The sequence below is a fragment of the Carassius auratus genome, chromosome 38 (genome assembly GCF_003368295.1).
Source record: "Carassius auratus strain Wakin chromosome 38, ASM336829v1, whole genome shotgun sequence".
In the NCBI taxonomy this organism is placed as follows: Eukaryota; Metazoa; Chordata; class Actinopteri; order Cypriniformes; family Cyprinidae; genus Carassius; species Carassius auratus.
Window position 1 is genome coordinate 15925381 of NC_039280.1, and position 17056 is coordinate 15942436.

General features: G+C 37.0%; 3 protein-coding genes across 5 annotated transcripts in view; 2 read left to right on the forward strand and 1 right to left on the reverse strand.

Moving 5' to 3' along the window:
• Positions 1-4661, forward strand: prop1 (PROP paired-like homeobox 1). 2 transcript variants are annotated; one of them, XM_026224458.1, is made up of 3 exons: positions 1-135; positions 1182-1408; positions 4125-4661. In XM_026224458.1, the coding sequence occupies exons 1-3, from the start codon at positions 66-68 to the stop codon at positions 4455-4457; spliced, it is 630 nt and encodes a 209-aa protein (XP_026080243.1). In that variant the 5' UTR covers positions 1-65; the 3' UTR covers positions 4458-4661. The 2 variants fall into 2 exon arrangements, with proteins under 2 accessions (XP_026080243.1, XP_026080244.1); XM_026224459.1 differs by having other exon boundaries at positions 4137-4661.
• A 533-nt stretch (positions 4662-5194) lies between these two features.
• On the reverse strand, positions 5195-10250 carry mcfd2 (multiple coagulation factor deficiency 2, ER cargo receptor complex subunit). Of its 2 annotated transcripts, none has more exons than XM_026224461.1 (4): positions 10111-10250; positions 9453-9629; positions 6369-6528; positions 5195-6128 (listed from the first exon to the last, which is right to left on the reverse strand). In XM_026224461.1, the coding sequence occupies exons 2-4, from the start codon at positions 9623-9625 to the stop codon at positions 5997-5999; spliced, it is 465 nt and encodes a 154-aa protein (XP_026080246.1). In that variant the 5' UTR covers positions 9626-9629; positions 10111-10250; the 3' UTR covers positions 5195-5996. The 2 variants fall into 2 exon arrangements, with proteins under 2 accessions (XP_026080246.1, XP_026080245.1); XM_026224460.1 differs by having other exon boundaries at positions 10095-10242.
• Positions 10251-15681: 5431 nt separating this feature from the next.
• The window catches only part of LOC113057225 (tetratricopeptide repeat protein 7A-like), a 33103-nt gene continuing 31728 nt past the window's right edge, over positions 15682-17056 (forward strand). Inside the window, exon 1 of the mRNA XM_026224454.1 lies at positions 15682-15906. Within this exon, the coding sequence (XP_026080239.1) occupies positions 15687-15906 (220 nt within the window). The 5' untranslated portion in view covers positions 15682-15686. The remainder of the gene's footprint in view (positions 15907-17056) is intronic.

The following is a 17056-nucleotide window of genomic DNA, read 5'->3' on the forward strand; positions in this document are numbered from 1 at the left end:
ACACTAGATATCAGTGAAAAAGCAGAGTTGGGTTAGGACGGGGGTCAAACCAGAGAGAGTTTGAAATGGACACAGACAAATCTCAGCAACAGTTCTCTGAAAACTACTCTGAGGTCACCGTTAGCTCAAGTGCAGGTAAGAACTCCTTTGAAATATTGAGGAAAAATATTTACAATTCAGTAATTTAGCTGTTAAGCTAAAGCAAATTACAGCGTCACAAGAATTTTGTCATTCTGCAATGGCAACTTTCAATAGTAGCACAAAAACTAAAGCTGATATAAAAGTGTTCAAGAGAAACCAGAGCAGCAAGCGTCCAAGAAACTTTGTGGTTTTAATAAATAATATACTTATATCAGCCAGTACTTTTTGTTTAGTATTTAGATGTTTATTTTATTTTATTATCTAATTTATTTAATTATTATTTCTATCTGACGTGAAATACAATGTTTCAGTTACTCTTTTCGAGGTGTGTTTTTTTAAATCTATAGGTAGAGTCAGGGTTATTATCGTTTACAAAAAAAATTAAAAATGAAAATTATCACTTGAAATTTTTTTTTATACAAAAATAAAAATAAGAAATGTTGACTTGGCAAGCAGCTTTAATAAAATTAAGTCATAAAAAAAAACAATCAAAATGTAATATAAAACAAAAACAAACTAAAACAAAAACACAAAACAAATATATTATAGTCTATAAACTATATAAGTGATACAAAAAAAACTGCACAATATGACGTTCAAAAATGTATTTTTAAGGTAAGTTTGGTGCACTTCCTCTCTTTACCCTAATGTTGTGCATAGGTCCTGGAAACCAAGAGACCCACAATTTGACAAATTAGTCACTTTTTTGGCCATTGTTTGCCTAAGCTGAGTGTAATCCTCAGGGCTCTGGCATGCCTCTCTCTCACGATATTGAGTTTAGGTGGCAAAGCCTGCTGTCTTATGAGTTCCTGGACATTTGTATAGGAAGCACTAAGGCTCTTAAATCCTCCGTCTTCAGTGAACATCATTTGAGAGATGTTTACCTACGAATCCAACATCTCAGAGGTGTCAACGGTTGATGAAACTCTCACTGTCAGTAGGAAATTGCTTTGTAACTAGAGAGAGAGAGCTGAGTCAAGACTCTTTCTGTTCTTCTCATAATGAATGTGGCTCTTTGAATTTCACCCTATTTAATGCAGATGTTCATAATCGCCCAAGAAAAGAATCTGGGACATCTGAGAGCGTCCGGGGTGAGGGAGGACGAGTGAGACCGTACCCCTCACCATCCCGCAGGAGACACCGAACTACCTTCAGCAATGAGCAGCTGGAACAGCTGGAGCTAGCTTTCAGACAGAACCACTATCCTGATATCTACTACAGAGAGGAGCTCGCCAGAGCCACCAAACTCAACGAGGCTCGCATACAGGTAACTCAGCTGATTAACCGCTAACATGCTAATTAACCTGCTGAGAATGAAATATTCCCAGGCTTAAGTTACACTCTCCAGGGGTGTTGAGACTGTTCAACACTGATTTACAGTGACACAGCAAAACGTGTGGATGGAAACCCAGCAGAGACTTCATAATGCTTGCTTCATTCATGGACAGATTCACAAGAATCTCCTTAAGACAGACATTTCTTGAGAAAATCGTAAGAATGTAGCTAAAAACGACATCCCTATTTGAGGAAATTTTTGTTTTGTTTTTGAATTTCAAATTTGGCAAAAAGTCACAAAAGTCACTCATAATAATAACCAATGGCCTACTTGTCTACAATACTGATCACTGGTTTTACTTTTGCCCATCCCTAGTACACTGGGGGGAAAAATACGGCTGAAAAAAAAATTTCAGAAATTGCTAGTAAACTTTTAATATATTTTTTTTTACACTAATAATTACAAAGAATTGTCAAGTTACAAGTTGAACTGAACAGTCTTTTGAATTTTCTAATTTTGAAGTAGGAAGACAAAAATCTTTGTTTTGTTTGTTTTATTTACAATTTCCAGCAATTCACTTTTACAGAGTAGTAGTAGTATATTTTGTCTTGTTTTTGTTTTTTACTTTTTTTTAGGAATTTTAATTAATACAGTTTTGTTTTTATTGATCAAAGTCTTAAGGAAAAAATAGAATGTTCTTAAAGGGATAGTTCACCCTCATTTCGTTCCAAACCAGTAAGACTTTATCTTGGGAACACAGTTTAAGATATTTTAGATTTAGTCCGAGAGCTCTCAGTCCCTCCATTGAAACTGTGTGTACTGTATACTGTCCATGTCCAGAAAGGTAAGAAAAACATTAAGTAGTCCATGTGACATCAGAGGGTCAGTTAGAATTTTTTGAAGCATCGAAAAAAATTCTAAACAAATCAGTTTGTGATATCCAGTTCGCGAACGAATCATTCGATGTAACCGGATCTTTTTGAACCAGTTCATCAAATCAAACTGAATTGTTTAAAACGGTTCTCGTCTCCAATACGCATTAATCCACAAATGACTTAAAGGGGGGGTGAAATGCTATTTCATGCATACTGAGTTTTTTACACTGTTAAAGAGTTGGATTCCCATGCTAAACATGGACAAAGTTTCAAAAATTAAGTTGTATGATTGAAGGAGTATTTCTGTTCCAAAAATACTCCTTCCGGTTTGTCACAAGTTTCGGAAAGTTTTTTTCGAGTATGGCTCTGTGTGACGTTAGATGGAGCGGAATTTCCTTATATGGGTCCTGAGGCACTTCTGCTGGAAGAGTGCGCGCTCCCGTATAGCAGAGCACTGAGAGCACAGACATTCACTGATCAAAGCGAGAGCGTCGCGAAATCTCACAAAAGAAGTGTGTTTTTGGTTGCCAGGGCAAGACAACCCTGCACAGATTACCAAAGAAAAAACAGCATTAAGGGACCAGTGGATGGAGTTTATTTTTACAGAGCATCAACGGAGTTGTGCAAGTGTTTGTTCCCCTGCATTTCGAAGATGCAAAACATACAAGGCCCAGTTTGACGACGGATTTGCGTATAGTTAATTTCTTAAGGATAATGCAGTCCCAACTAAAAAGGGTCACAATCGTGTGTTGGAACCACATGCGGTGAGTGAAACGGCTTCAAATATCTCTGTGTTGTTAACTTAGCTGTCGGCGCGTAAGCACATCAAGTAAACAACATGCAATGTTGTCATCAAACTGCACTTTCCACATGTAACGTTACAGCTTAAAAAAAAAAACGACAAAGTGGAACTTAATCATTTTCCAAATCCGCTAAGCAAATATATATACAGTTTCAGTACATACCACATAGAGCCGCTGTTGTTGCTGCTGCTCTTGTTAAATTTCAGCCTCTGGATCATAAATATACGCTGAATCTGACTGTTAGCCATGGTTTGTTTTTGGTTGGTTTTGTCCTCAAGCTTCCAAACGCTATCAGCGCAAAAGCCTACTGGCTCTCGTGATTCTTTAGCTCCGCCCACACGTCACGCCTACAGACGCTCGTGTTTTTCCGGAAAAAATCGGTACAGACTATCTTTCTCTTATGAATATAATAAAACTAAAGAATTTTTGGAGTTATGAAGGATGCAGTACTACTCTATAGGTACTCAAGATTAACAGGAGATTGAGTGAAAACGAGCATTTCACCCCCCTTTAAGCTGTTAACTTTTTTAATGTGCCTGACACTCCCTCTGAGTTCAAACAAACCAATATCCCGGAGTAATTCATGCACTCAAAAAAGTACATTGACTGAACTGCTGTGAAGAGAGAACTGAAGATGAACACTGTGAGGGTTAGAAAAATAAAAAAGCAGATATGAAAAATTTATTTGTTAACACTTTGTTGCTTATTAGCATGCATATTACTAGAAACTTAGCCATGTATTAGTGCTAATTAAGAACATATTAATGCCTTATTCTACTTGACCTAATTCTAAATCCCTAATCCTATATAATACCTAAACATAACAACTATTAATAAGCAGCAAATTAAGAATTTATTGAGATAAATGTTGTAGTTAATAGTTAGCAAATGTTACCTATTCTAAAATGTTACCATTTATTTATTTTTGGTAAAAACATTTTGCACCTACAGTATGAAAATTTATTGGTAAAGACATTTTGTAACTCCGAAAACTTTTACTCACATTTAATAATTTCTGACTGGCTGCAGGTGTGGTTTCAGAACCGGCGTGCCAAGCAGCGCAAGCAGGAGCGTGTCCCTCAGAAAGCGCTGCCGGTGAGCATGATGCCCGGACGAGGGCCTCTCTTCAGCAGCATGTGCGTGTCTCCCTCCGCCTTGAGCCGGCAGTACCAGTGCCCTCATTCACTGCCGCATCTGCCCCGATTCTCATCAGTGCTGCCCCCTGGAGGATACCCGCCCCAGCCGTCATCACACGCCTCCAGACCTCCTGAAGACTGGTACAGTCAACTGCGCAGCATCGGACCGGCCACCACCTCAGTGCTCTCTGTGTCCACACTGGAAACCGCTAGTCACTGGAACTAGAGCAAGTGCTGTTCTACCACCGGTGTATACACCAGAATTAATAAATCTTTTCAGTGACAAAGAAAGATTGTCTTTATTACTGTTGCAATCACACAGAACAGATTCTTTCAATTATTGCTGTATCTACCTAGGCAAAAATAACTACATTTATATTGATTTCCTTTGTTAACACTGAACTGTGATTATTAAACTAGATTCAGTTCATATCGACATACTGTAGACTTTATAGAAGGACTATTATGAAAATAGTGAAAAAAAATTATGAAAAATTCTCAGATCTCAGATGAAATGTACAGTAGACACTATGAACACTTGAATTACATTTCCATTCAAAGTCATCACTAACAATTTACAGATTTGGTAGAACTCAATTACACACTGTTTATGTCAAGTGCTGTTTTACTTGCCATTTTATGTATGTAAAATGAACAGAAACGGGTCAGTGAAAGTATGAAAAAAAAATTATTTGAATTTTTTTTTTTTTTAGTTGCACCACACGATTTGATGGACATACTGTACGTTTTTCCAAATATTAATTAGCAGGGATTAATTTTTTTTTGCTAAAGAAAAACAAAGATGATGCCAAAACACATTTTTTTTGTCTGATTTTTTTTTTTTTTTTTTTGCTTTATGAACTAAAATAAAAATAAAATAAAAAAACATCATGGTCAAAGAAGCACATTAAATTTTGGAATCATTAGAATTTGTAGTTTTTTTAACTTATGCTCTCCAAGGCATTTATTTTTTACATAATGAAAACTAAATGCATTAAATTCTCTATATGGATAAATGACATTTTAAATGTATTTCCTAAAAAATTCAGGCAAAATTTGCATCCTCTCACTGACCCATATAACATTTTGTGTACATTCAGACTCTAATAGCAAGCTGAAAATCAGTGCACCATTATATTTCAGAGGACACAATTCCCATTCCTGTTTTTCTAATAATCTGGTACCAGTTTTTAATGTCAAGCAAATGAACATTAGGGCTACAGAGGGATTCATTAAGATGTACAGGGCCAAACAGGCATACGGCCCATTTATATATAAATCTAGATAATCCCAAATCTAGATCGGTAGATGCTTTGTGCTTAACAGTAAACTATTCAGTCACTGCAGATGATTTTGAATGGGTATTTTTGTAATGACAGTAACAGTGATAATCCCTTTAAGGCAGAAAAAGCACGCATTTGCCATCATTTATCAGCACAGCAGCAATTAATAATCCACTTTACCAACGTAGCTCGTTTACATTGTATACATTTGGCAGTTTATACATTAAGGTCCATTCTGACAAGACATACGCAGATGTGAGTGAAACAACTAATACATGTTTCAATGATGGCATACATACAAAACATCTCATGTCACTTCATCATGACCCTCACCACTTGATCGTATGACATTTATTACAGGTTAGGCTGAAGCACGATTATACTGTGCCTGTGAAAACACACACATGAAGGAATGTGCTGGAGATGTGTACATCAGAGGTAATCTGCATTCACAGTAAGGCAGCGGCTCTTCCTCTCCTCTTTTACTCCAGAGACCTCGCGAACTCTGCATAGTCAATGTAGCCATCATTGTTTTTGTCGTCGTCTCGGAGAACCTCATCAACGAGGTTAATGAGATGCTCTTCCTTCATTGGCTGGCTGTTATCTCCTCTTTCCTGGAAAACCAAGACCAGGTGACAGTATTATAGGATTAATTAGGAAAGAAATACATGACGAATGATAGAAAGAGAGGTTGAAACAAGTGTACTTGTGATTATAAAAAGTACATTTAAATTCAAATCCCATAGAAAATGTAAAAACATTTACATTTGTCATTTAATATAATAATAAATTATGCGTAGGTGTGTCCGAGCGGTAAACTGGTATAAAGTGGAGCTCAAAGCTGGAGCCGTCACCTCTCTGTGAACATGAGTAATGGCGGAGGCCAGCTCGAGTCCGTCCAGCAGATTGTTGCCATCGTAGTCGTGCATCTTGAAGTAGTGAAGCTGAAGCTCTTGAGGAGTCATGTCTGACTCGGGCTTCTCAATCACTCCTTCTAAATGCTCCATGATGTGCCTACAACAGAGCAGAAGAAAGCTTCGATTAAAGACTCGTGGAAGAGTCACTATTCAACTCAGACCTCTGGTCGATTACAGTTAGTTCACTGGCAGTAGCGACAGATCTTTTCTTTCGTATTGTGACGTATACCCAAGGATTTGGTTCTATCCACTGATTTTGTGGTTTGATGTTGAATTACATGTATATTTCTAATTATTTCTATACAGCTTTGATAGAAATAAATCAGACACGGTTTTGGTCAAATGCTGTTCTTCTTGCCGTTTTAGGGATTGTAAAATTAACAGACATGACAATCTTTTAAATGTTTTTGTTGTTAGAAATCAATGCTCTCTGTCTGTTACTCACAGTTGTGAAAAATCTTTATAACATTTTCAAGAAAGATTTGTGTGTTTTCTGTATATTAGTTGCACCACACAATTTGACAAGTGTTTCCAAATACTAATTAGCAGCAGTTTTTGTTTCTAAAGAATAACAACTAAATATTATGCCAAACCACTTTCTAATGAAAAAAAAAAATTTTTCTTCAATGTACACACAGCACCCCATATTTGACAGAAAAACACAGAATTGTTTACATTTTTGCAGATTTATTAAAAAAGAAAAACATCACATCACATTGTCCTAAGTATTCAGACCCTTTGCTGTGACTCTCATATGTTTAACTCAGGTGCTGTCCATTTCTTCTGATCATCCTCGAGATGGTTCTACACCTTCATTTGAGTCCAGCTGTGTTTGATTATACTGACTGGACTTGATTAGGAAAGCCACACACCTGTCTCTATAAGACCTTACAGCTCACAGTGCATGTCAGAGCAGATGAGAGTCATGAGGTCAAAGGAACTGCCTGAAGAGCTCAGAGAAGGAATTGTGGCAAGGCACAGATCTGGCCAAGGTTACAAAAATAATTCTGCTGCACTTAAGGTTCCTAAGAGCACAGTGGCCTCCACAATCCTTAAATGGAAAATGTTTGGGACTACCAGAACCCTTCCTAGAGCTGGATGTCCGGCCAAACTGATCAGGGGAGAAGAGCCTTTGGTGAGAGAGGTAAAGAAGAACCCAAAGATCACTGTGGCTGAGCTCCAGAGATGCAGTCTGGAGGTGGGTGAAAGTTGTAGAAAGTCAACCATCACTGCAGCCCTCCACCAGTCGGGGCTTTATGGCAGAGTGGCCCGACGGAAGCCTCTCCTCAGTGCAAGACGCATGAAAGCCCCCATGGAGTTAGCTAAAAAACACCTGAAGGATTCTCTGGTCTGATGAGACCAAGATAGAACTTTTTTACTTTAATTCCAAGCGGTATGTGTGGAGAAAACCAGGCACTGCTCATCACCTGTCCAATTCAGTCCCAACAGTGAAGCATGGTGGTGGCAGCATCGTGCTGTGGGGGTGTTTTTCAGCTGCAGGGATGGGACGACTGGTTGCAATCGAGGGAAAGATGAATGCAGCCAAGTACAGGGATATCCTGGAGAGGATAACCTTCTCCAGAGTGCTCAGGACCTCAGACTGGGCCAAAGGTTCACCTTCCAACAAGACAATGACCCTAAGCACACAGCTAAAATAACGAAGGAGTGGCTTCACAACAACTCAGTGACTGTTCTTGAATGTCCCGGCCAGAGCCCTGACTAAAACCCCATTGAGCATCTCAGGAGAGACCTGAAAATGGCTGTCCACCAATGTTTACCATCCAACCTGACAGAACTGGAGAGGATCTGCAAGGAGGAATGGCAGAGGATCCTCAAATCCAGGTGTGAAAAACTTGCTGCATCTTTCCCAAAAAGACTCATGGCTGTATTAGATCACAAGGGTGCTTCTACTAAATACTGAACAAAGGGTCTGAATACTTAGGACCATGTGATATTTCAGTTTTTCATTTGAATAAATCTGCAATAATGTCTTAAATTATTTTAGCAAATGGCTGCAATATAACAGAGTGAAAAATTTAAGGGGGTCTAAACACTTTCCGTACCCACTGTGTGTGTGTGTGTGTGTGTGTGTGTGTGTGTGTGTGTGTGTGTGTGTGTGTGTGTGTGTGTGTGTATATATATATATATATATATATAAAACAAACCCTTGTTTCAAATTTCTGAAATATTACAATTTAAAATATTTTCTATTTGAATATATTTTTAAATGTAATTTATTCCTGTGATGTAAAGCTGAATTTTCAGCATAATTTCTCTAGTCTTCATTGTCACATGATCCTTCAGAAATCATTCTAATATGCTACCTGGTGCTCAAATTTTATCAGTTACTACTAGTGCTCAATTATTAATAATTACTAATAAGAATAATTATTAGTTATTCTTTCTCAATATTGAGAAAAGCTTTTCTGCTCAATTTTTTTTTTTTTTTTTTTTGGTGGACAAATAGTATACATGATTATCACATTTTTTTTTTAAATCATTTTAAAGACTTCTTGCTAAATAAAAGTAGGCCTATTAATGTTTTTTTTTGTTACACAAGTTATTGAATGGTAGTGTATGATGATTTCTGAAGACTGGAGAAATTATGCTGAAAACTCAGCGTTGTCATCACTATAATAAATTCCTGGAAAAATACATTACAAAAAAATAGAAAACAGTTACTTTAAACTGTAATAATCTTTTACAATATTACTGTTTTTGCTGTATTTTTGATCACATTAACAGCGTTGGTGAGCGTAAGAGAAATCTTAAAAAAAATCTTAATCTTTCTACACTTTCTAAGTTCTGAGGATGGTTTCCGTATGAGCTTTGTGTTCCTGGCATGTTGTTAGCTGGACGATGGACAGACAGGTGGAGATCAGGAGTGCATTTTAGAAAACAATCAAAGCTAAATCAATGAATACTATCGACGTATGTATCAGATGAACAGCTTCACCAATCTGGATATGAGCACAGGTTCTAAAACAAGTTTTGAAGTCATGAGGAACTAACGTTACTCACTCTTTATCCTGAACCATATTCCTGTCCAGCCGGGTGATTGGAGGAGGCTCTTGATCTGAAGCAGCTGGTTCTCCATGCTGTCCTCCGTGAGCACATACACACAGCAGACAGCTGGAGCACAGCAGGAACCAGCTCCACAGTCTGAGCTGCCCAGAGCTGTCCTTCAGTCTCATCACACTGAAATCACGCGAGAATTAGAATGGCGACTCCACTCATTACAACCAAAACTGTCTCTTTTACTACTGACGAACATTTGACCAATGACAGCGCAAACACACGAAAAAAAACCCCCACAATGATTAGATTATACAAAATACCTATAATTACAAAAATCAGTACATATTTATCCACAAATCTGATGGTAATGAGAGATGGGCGCTTGAGGCGTGACATATGGAAGAACTTGAAGAATGAAAGAAATCAAAAGATAACATAATTACTAAATACAATCAACGCTAAGCATGTGAAAGAATAAAAATAGATAGATATGAATCCTGCAGTATTACAGGAAGACCAGTCTAGACGCTCAAACGACGGTTGTAATATTAAACGTTGCTCGTTACAGTAAACTGAACGCTTTTCTGCGTTCCTCCTAATAATAATTAATAATAACACATCTTACAGCGATATAACAACACACACCTGCAGATTTCCTCACCTCCTGTGGATCAGATCTGACGGGGGAATATTCGATCTATTTGTCCAGCCACAGAAGAATAACAGTGAACTCCTGCTAATGTTTACTCAGCGCCGCTCTTTCTGTCCGCCTCAGCTTGCCGTAGTGACCTTTCACCTCATGGACACGACAGCTAAACTCTGATTGGACGCGACAGACACACACACACACACACACACACACACACACACACACACACACACACACACACACACACACACACTGTTTTATTTATTATTATATTATTATCAATCAATTACTATATTAACAATAATAAAATAATATGAACAATCATAACGTTAAATTATGTTGCTTTTATGTACATTTACATATATTCATTTAGCAGACGCTTTTATCCAAAGCGACTTACAAATGAGGACAGTGAAAGCAATCAAAAACAGCAAAAAAAAGAGCAATGATATATAAGTAACAAGTCTCAGTTAGCTTAACACAGTACAAGTAGCAAGTGCTTTTAAATAATATAATAAATAAAAAGAAAACAGAGGAATAGAGCAAGCTAGTGTTAGAGATCTTACACACACACACACACACATAGAATACAAAAAGATTAGAAAGGTAGTTTAATTTTTTAAGAATATAATTAGAATAGTAAGTGCTAAAGTTAGAGGGTAAAATAAAGATGGAAGATATGGGTTTAAATTAAGCCGATTCTTTGAAGATGGCTAAGGACTCTGCTGTAAATAAAAACTTTTTAAAATGCTTTAATTTAATTGAAGTTTGTTTTATGTGAACACAGTAAAAATACAACGTGTTACATATAAGGATGGAAGGAAAAGTGCACTATATTAAAAACTATGGAGAGTAATAATAAACGTTACAGTATATTTTGTCCTGATTAAATTATTCTTACATGTAAAATCTTACTGAAAAGTCACACACAGACACACACACACACACACACACACACACACGCACACACGCACACACACACACACACACACACACATATATAGTGCTGTCAATTAATTGCATATGAAATAACAGCTTTTGTTTACATAATACATGTGTGTGTACTGTGTACTATAGCCTATATGTGTGTATATATATATATATATATATATATATATATATATATATATATATATATATATATATATATATATATATATTGTATGCATTTAGCAGACGCTTTTAACTAAAGTGACTTACAGTGCATTCAGGCTATCAATTTTTACCTATCATGTGTTCCCGGGGAATCGAACCCCCAACCTTGATAACGCATTGCTCTACCACTTGAGCTACAGGAACACTATATATATATATATATATATATATATATATATATATATATATATGTATATATATATATATATATATATATATATATATATATATATATATATATATATTTATATATATAATATGCACAGACACACACACAGTATGTATTTTGAAAATGTTTAAATGTATTTACATGTATGTGTTTATATTCATGTAATTTATATTACATATAAATATATCTAATATATAAACATATTTCTCTTAAATATATATATGCATATGTGCGTATTCATTTATACATAATAAATATACACGTAACACACATTTTCATTTTGGTTGCAATTTATCGCGATTAATCATTGGACAGCACTAAATATGTAATTGATATAATATTTTTAATATATTATTTATTATATATTTATATTATGTAATTATTTATTGATCATATTAAGCCTAAGAATAACCTTTTCAAATTTCAAAGCGATATCAGAGCCTGTCTATGGACATTAGACATTCTCTGGCAATATCAAGAATAAAAATAAATTAGAAATTAGATTCATTTTTTTTCAGGTCAGGAGGCTGCACACTGATTGGATGAGATTAGCGTGTCATAAAGCCGAGTCTAGCGCACTGGTCAGTAATACCAAAATCCTTTATAGAGCATCACAGTCCCGCCCACAGCCCGAGAGAGCTTAGGTGCCGGAAGTAAATTTCCCATTCATTTCTCCCATTAACTTTCGGAAAAATCCATATCTAAAGAGTTTTAGAGCATGTCTGAGGATAATCAGCTATGGCTGGACTCATAAGCATACAACATATCATTTCGAGTGAAAAAATTAAGAGAAAATCCAAAAAAGGTACAAGACTGTACATATTTTCATTTCGAGGGAAGGAACTACTCATCCCATAAACCACCGCGCCTCACTGAATTCGACTGAAGCCACAACCGCGAACGAGCCTCTTGAGCGACTTCCAAATCTGATGACGGCCACGCAAATTTTTTTCCTCCAGTGAATTTTATTTTATTTAGTGAATGTGCAGTTAATAGCAGTTCTTTCAGTATTAATCATGTAAATAAATAGTGTTTTATATAGGTATTGTGTATTGATTTTTATATTTATCATCGTGTATTTTATATATTGTTTGCGTGTGTGAAAACGGCTAACGATAACATCAGCAACATGGTGCAGTGCTTTGTTGAGTCAATCACCGATTGTTGAGTTTGTTGAGTCAATCAACACATGTCGTTGCCATTAAACAAATGTTCAGTACTAGTCCTAGGCTAAATATTGTTTTGACAGTGGCATCATAAAATGCTTGATATGACGCTACAGTAGCCTAGCTAAAGTGGACGATAATGCTAACTAACGTTACCAACCTCCCTGCAAAACTCACCAAAACTTTGTAGGTCTTGTCCCTCATACTGGCCCTTACAAAACCCACAAGCTGACCCTCGTACACACTACACTGAACTAACGTTACATGACCCTATCTGAAGTGGTTTTCACCCCTTTGAACACTTTTGAAAAAAGCCATCATGGCAGCCATGGAGATCCTGATTGCACTGATAAGTCTACACACACACACACACTGTGAACACACACCCGGAGCAGTGGGCAGCCATTTATGCTGCGGCACCCTGGGAGCAGTTGGGGGTTTCGATGCCTTGCTCAAGGGCACCTAAGTCGTGGTATTGAAGGTGCAGAGAGAACTGTACATGCACTCCCCCCACCCACAATTCCGTCCGGCCCAGGACTCTAACTCACAATCTTTCGATTGGGAGTCCGACTCTCTGACCATTAGGCCACGACTTCCCCAGTCCCCTTTAACCAGACAGTTACACGAGTTCCACCAATCAGATGCATCACTGTGGGATTGTTCAGGATTGTGGGTAATGAAGTACTTACCCAAGACATCGCGAATAAAAGGCATTTATCTCAAAGCAAGGTTAGTGCCCCATGAACCGTTGGCGTTTATATGAGCATATACTATCCTTTAGTACAGCCGTAGCTGGTTTTAAGCCTACCATGTATGGTTACATTTTTATGGCTTATACCCCAACTGTCAATACAGAAATTGTATTGAATTTTTACTTCCGGCACTGGCTGTGGGCGGGACTGTGATGCTCTATAAACTGTATAAACGGAGGAATGTACGAGCTCTCAGACATCTCAGATGAGGATGATTTTGACTGGGCCTCGTTAATCAGTCACCGCGGTCATCAGTATGGCAAACTTCTGCAAAAAAATGAGAGAGCCAAAGCTATTTTCTGACGGCTGGTTCGTTCTTGGTGTCGTACAAATGATACTTTAGGACAGCCAATAGGGCATGATGTTTCCTAGCAGCCGTAGCACTCCAAGTATTGAAGTAGCGTGAGGTGGATAATGGAGTGATTGATTCATTGTTGTACTTTATGGGGTTTATAAAACCCATGTTATTTTGATAGCTGGAAAATAAATATATACAGTTAATGCACCACTTTAAAAAGTACTCTGAATGTGTTTTTGGCATAAGTTGTTCCTCATATAAATAGTGGAAAAAAGTAGTCTTATGTCGAAGTTCAAGAGTTACGCTACCAGCATGCAAATTACTTCAAAGCTAGCAGGTGTGACATTAAGGCAGTAAATTAATAAGTTAGTAAGAACATTCAAATGCAATCCATTGTGGGTGTACAACACCATACATGGTGTACACGTGTCGCTCAATCCAAGCGTTGAAGCTCAGTTTTTTCGTTCACTAGATGGAGCCACTGTTTCGGTGGGTTGAGGACTGGCGTCTATTTTTATTACCATTTGCATTCTGTGGCAGGTGTTTGCATCAAATTAGTCAGTATTTTCATCTAACCAGACCCATGACTTGGTCTCATTCCAGACTATGATGGAAGCAGCTCTCTCTCTCGATCTGATAATTCAATTACAACAAGCCCTGCAAATAGTTACACAATAAAATTGGTTAAATAGATTTAGTCATCCAGCAGTGGAAGGATTTCAGGAAAATAGCCATAGGACATATGCTAGTCATCAAGGACAAGGCCTTGCTTTGAAAAAAAAAAATGGATTTGAGACCCTGGACCACCAGTCCTAAGGAGATTTATACATCATCTGAAAGCTGAATAAATACACTTTCATGTGTGGTTTGTTAAGATATGGCAATATTTGGCAGAGATACAGCTTTTTGAAAATCAGGAAACAGAGGGTAAATATATATATATTTAGAAAATCTCCTTTAGACAGGGACATAACATGGAGTTAGACTTCTCACTAATCTGTGAATATATGAGGGAATATTAGAAAAGGAATATCCAGGATTGAAAATAATAATAATAATAATAATAATAATAATAATGGAGAGTAGGCAATTTTATAGAAATTTTCCTCGGCTCTAAAATTATTAAAAATAAAGGCGCTTGAAAGGTTCTTCACAGCAATGTCATAGAAGAACCATTTTTGGTTCCACACAGAACCATTCAGTCAAAGGTTCTTTAAAGAACCATCTCCTTCTCACCTTTTTGTTATTCAGATGTTAAAGGTTCTTTATGGAAACATTTGGGGAAAAAAAAGACTCTTCTATGGCATCAGGAAGCACCTTTATTTTTAAGAGTGTAGCCTATTTGTCAAATGCCGGGACGTAGCCACCACATGCAAAAACAAAAATTTTGCATATCCTTAGTGAAAATGGGAAAATTGAGCTATTTGCATAAAACCAAACTGATTCCATTAGCTAGGTCTGCATGTCACCGACACGTTTTGATTCCGCAAATCAGTTCATTTGATCGAAAGCAGACAACTTGATTAATATTTATGAGCTCAACATACTTTTGAATATTAGATAATACTCATTTCTAGGCTATAATTTTAATAATATAGGCTATTTCATATTTTGTTTTCACAGATAGTAATATGAATTGAGACTTTTCATTCATAGCCTACTTACCTAAACATTTTTAAAAACGTGAATGATGTTCAGCTATGCGATATAATATCACGATATATTCTTAAAGTTCTTTCAAATGTACTGTGTACTAAATAGAGACTGATGATAGCTTATTAGAATAGGCTATAATAATACTAATAATAATAATAATAATAATAATAATAATAATACTAATAATAATAAAAAATATAAATTCAGTCATGAGGGAACGCTGAGTAAAATTGTATGTGTTTTACAAAGTTTGGTGCAACTGCTGGAAAACTCGACTAAATGTAGCGTTAAGAGAAATGATAATATTCCAACTTGTACTGAATAATTACAGGCGAGTGATGAATATTCTTCAGTCACTGATATGGGCAAAGCTCTGTAATGTGCGTTCGCACATGCTCAGTGAGTTTGTCGCTGTCAGTCGGCTCGGCAGTCAGTGCTCTGCTGTCTGCGGAGCGCGGTCACGGAGACGCGTTCCGACCGGGATGTCCTCGCGGCTCTCCTTCTCTCAGTACCGCTTAGAAGCGGAGGTCGAGCGCTGCCGCGCGGAGTGTCAGTGGGACAAGATACCGTCCTTACTGGAGCAGCTCGCTGCCGCGCGCCTGCATGACGACGGTAAGTGCGCGTGCCACAGTTGAATAGAATAGAAGTGAATAGAGGAGAGCCAGAGGAGAGCCAATAGTGATGAGTGTGAGAGAGTTTTGTGTGTCTTGTTCCGCATGAACTTTGCACCTTGCTGTTAAACTCTACCCATGTTTACTAACGTGCTGATATCAGGTGCAGAAACTCACATGCTCTTATTGAAACTTCAGTTTTTTCGTTTAGATTTGATTTTTTCCCCCAGTACTCTCTTAGAGAGATAGAGAGAGACTGACTGACTGACTGTGTGTGTGTGTGTGTGTGTGTGTGTGTATAAAGCAGGTTACTCATGTGAATCAGAGATGTAAATGCATGCACACACCCTTCAGTTAATACTGGTAGAAGCCACTTAAAGCAGTAGTGTCATAATTTACTCACCCTCACATTATAGGGCATGTACTGAATTTGATTGTGCATCGGTCCTCCGGTTCATCAAAGACCCTTATAATGTAACAAAAGATTAGTCTTTTAATAAATGCTGTAATTGCTTTCTATTGATCAAAGGAATATATATCTTTTTTAACATTGATGATGAAAAATCATTATTGAGGACCAAATCAGCATGTCATAATCATTTCTGAAGGCTCATGTGACACTAAAGACAAAATTCAGCTCTGCATCACAGGAATAAGTTGTATTTAAAAAGAAAAGGAGAAAGTAGTGAGCAATTCTTTTAAATTGTAACGCGATTTCAAAATAGCTGTTTTACTGAAAGTTTGATCAAATAAATGCAACCTCGGTAAGCATAAAATACTTCTTTCAAAACTTTAAAAAGAAAATCTTACCAACACAAATATGCTTTCATTGTAAGGAAAACTGTCTGAGAAGAAATTCTCTCAGTTTGGTCTACAGTTGCATTTCAAATGTAAATAAATGTTACTTTTTTAAAAAGTTTTTTTTACTTTTCTCTTTAAGATTTTAGAATTCAAAACCCAGTCCTTTCACTTTCTCAATTTCACAAAGGTGGTAAAAGATAAACACGCTGCCTAAACAAGTCTCATGTTCATTAAGTCAACAGCAGTAATCTAGAGGTTAACACACAGCACTCCCAAGAGGTGTGTCCACCACTGTCCAAATCCGATCTCTGACCCAGCACGCCTCGTTTCGCCACTGCAAACACTCAACT

Excerpts from the sequence above, each read along its gene's own strand:
- mcfd2 (XM_026224461.1), bottom strand. The coding sequence starts at position 9,625 with ATGAGACTGAAGGACAGCTCTGGGCAGCTCAGACTGTGGAGCTGGTTC. Across the intron at positions 6,529-9,452 it reads AATATGGTTCAGGATAAAGA|GCACATCATGGAGCATTTAG; the intron begins GTGAGTAACGTT and ends GCTCTGTTGTAG. Across the intron at positions 6,129-6,368 it reads TTACTCATGTTCACAGAGAG|GAAAGAGGAGATAACAGCCA; the intron begins GTGACGGCTCCA and ends TTGGTTTTCCAG.
- prop1 (XM_026224458.1), top strand. The coding sequence starts at position 66 with ATGGACACAGACAAATCTCAGCAACAGTTCTCTGAAAACTACTCTGAG. Across the intron at positions 136-1,181 it reads CACCGTTAGCTCAAGTGCAG|ATGTTCATAATCGCCCAAGA; the intron begins GTAAGAACTCCT and ends TATTTAATGCAG. Across the intron at positions 1,409-4,124 it reads TCAACGAGGCTCGCATACAG|GTGTGGTTTCAGAACCGGCG; the intron begins GTAACTCAGCTG and ends GACTGGCTGCAG.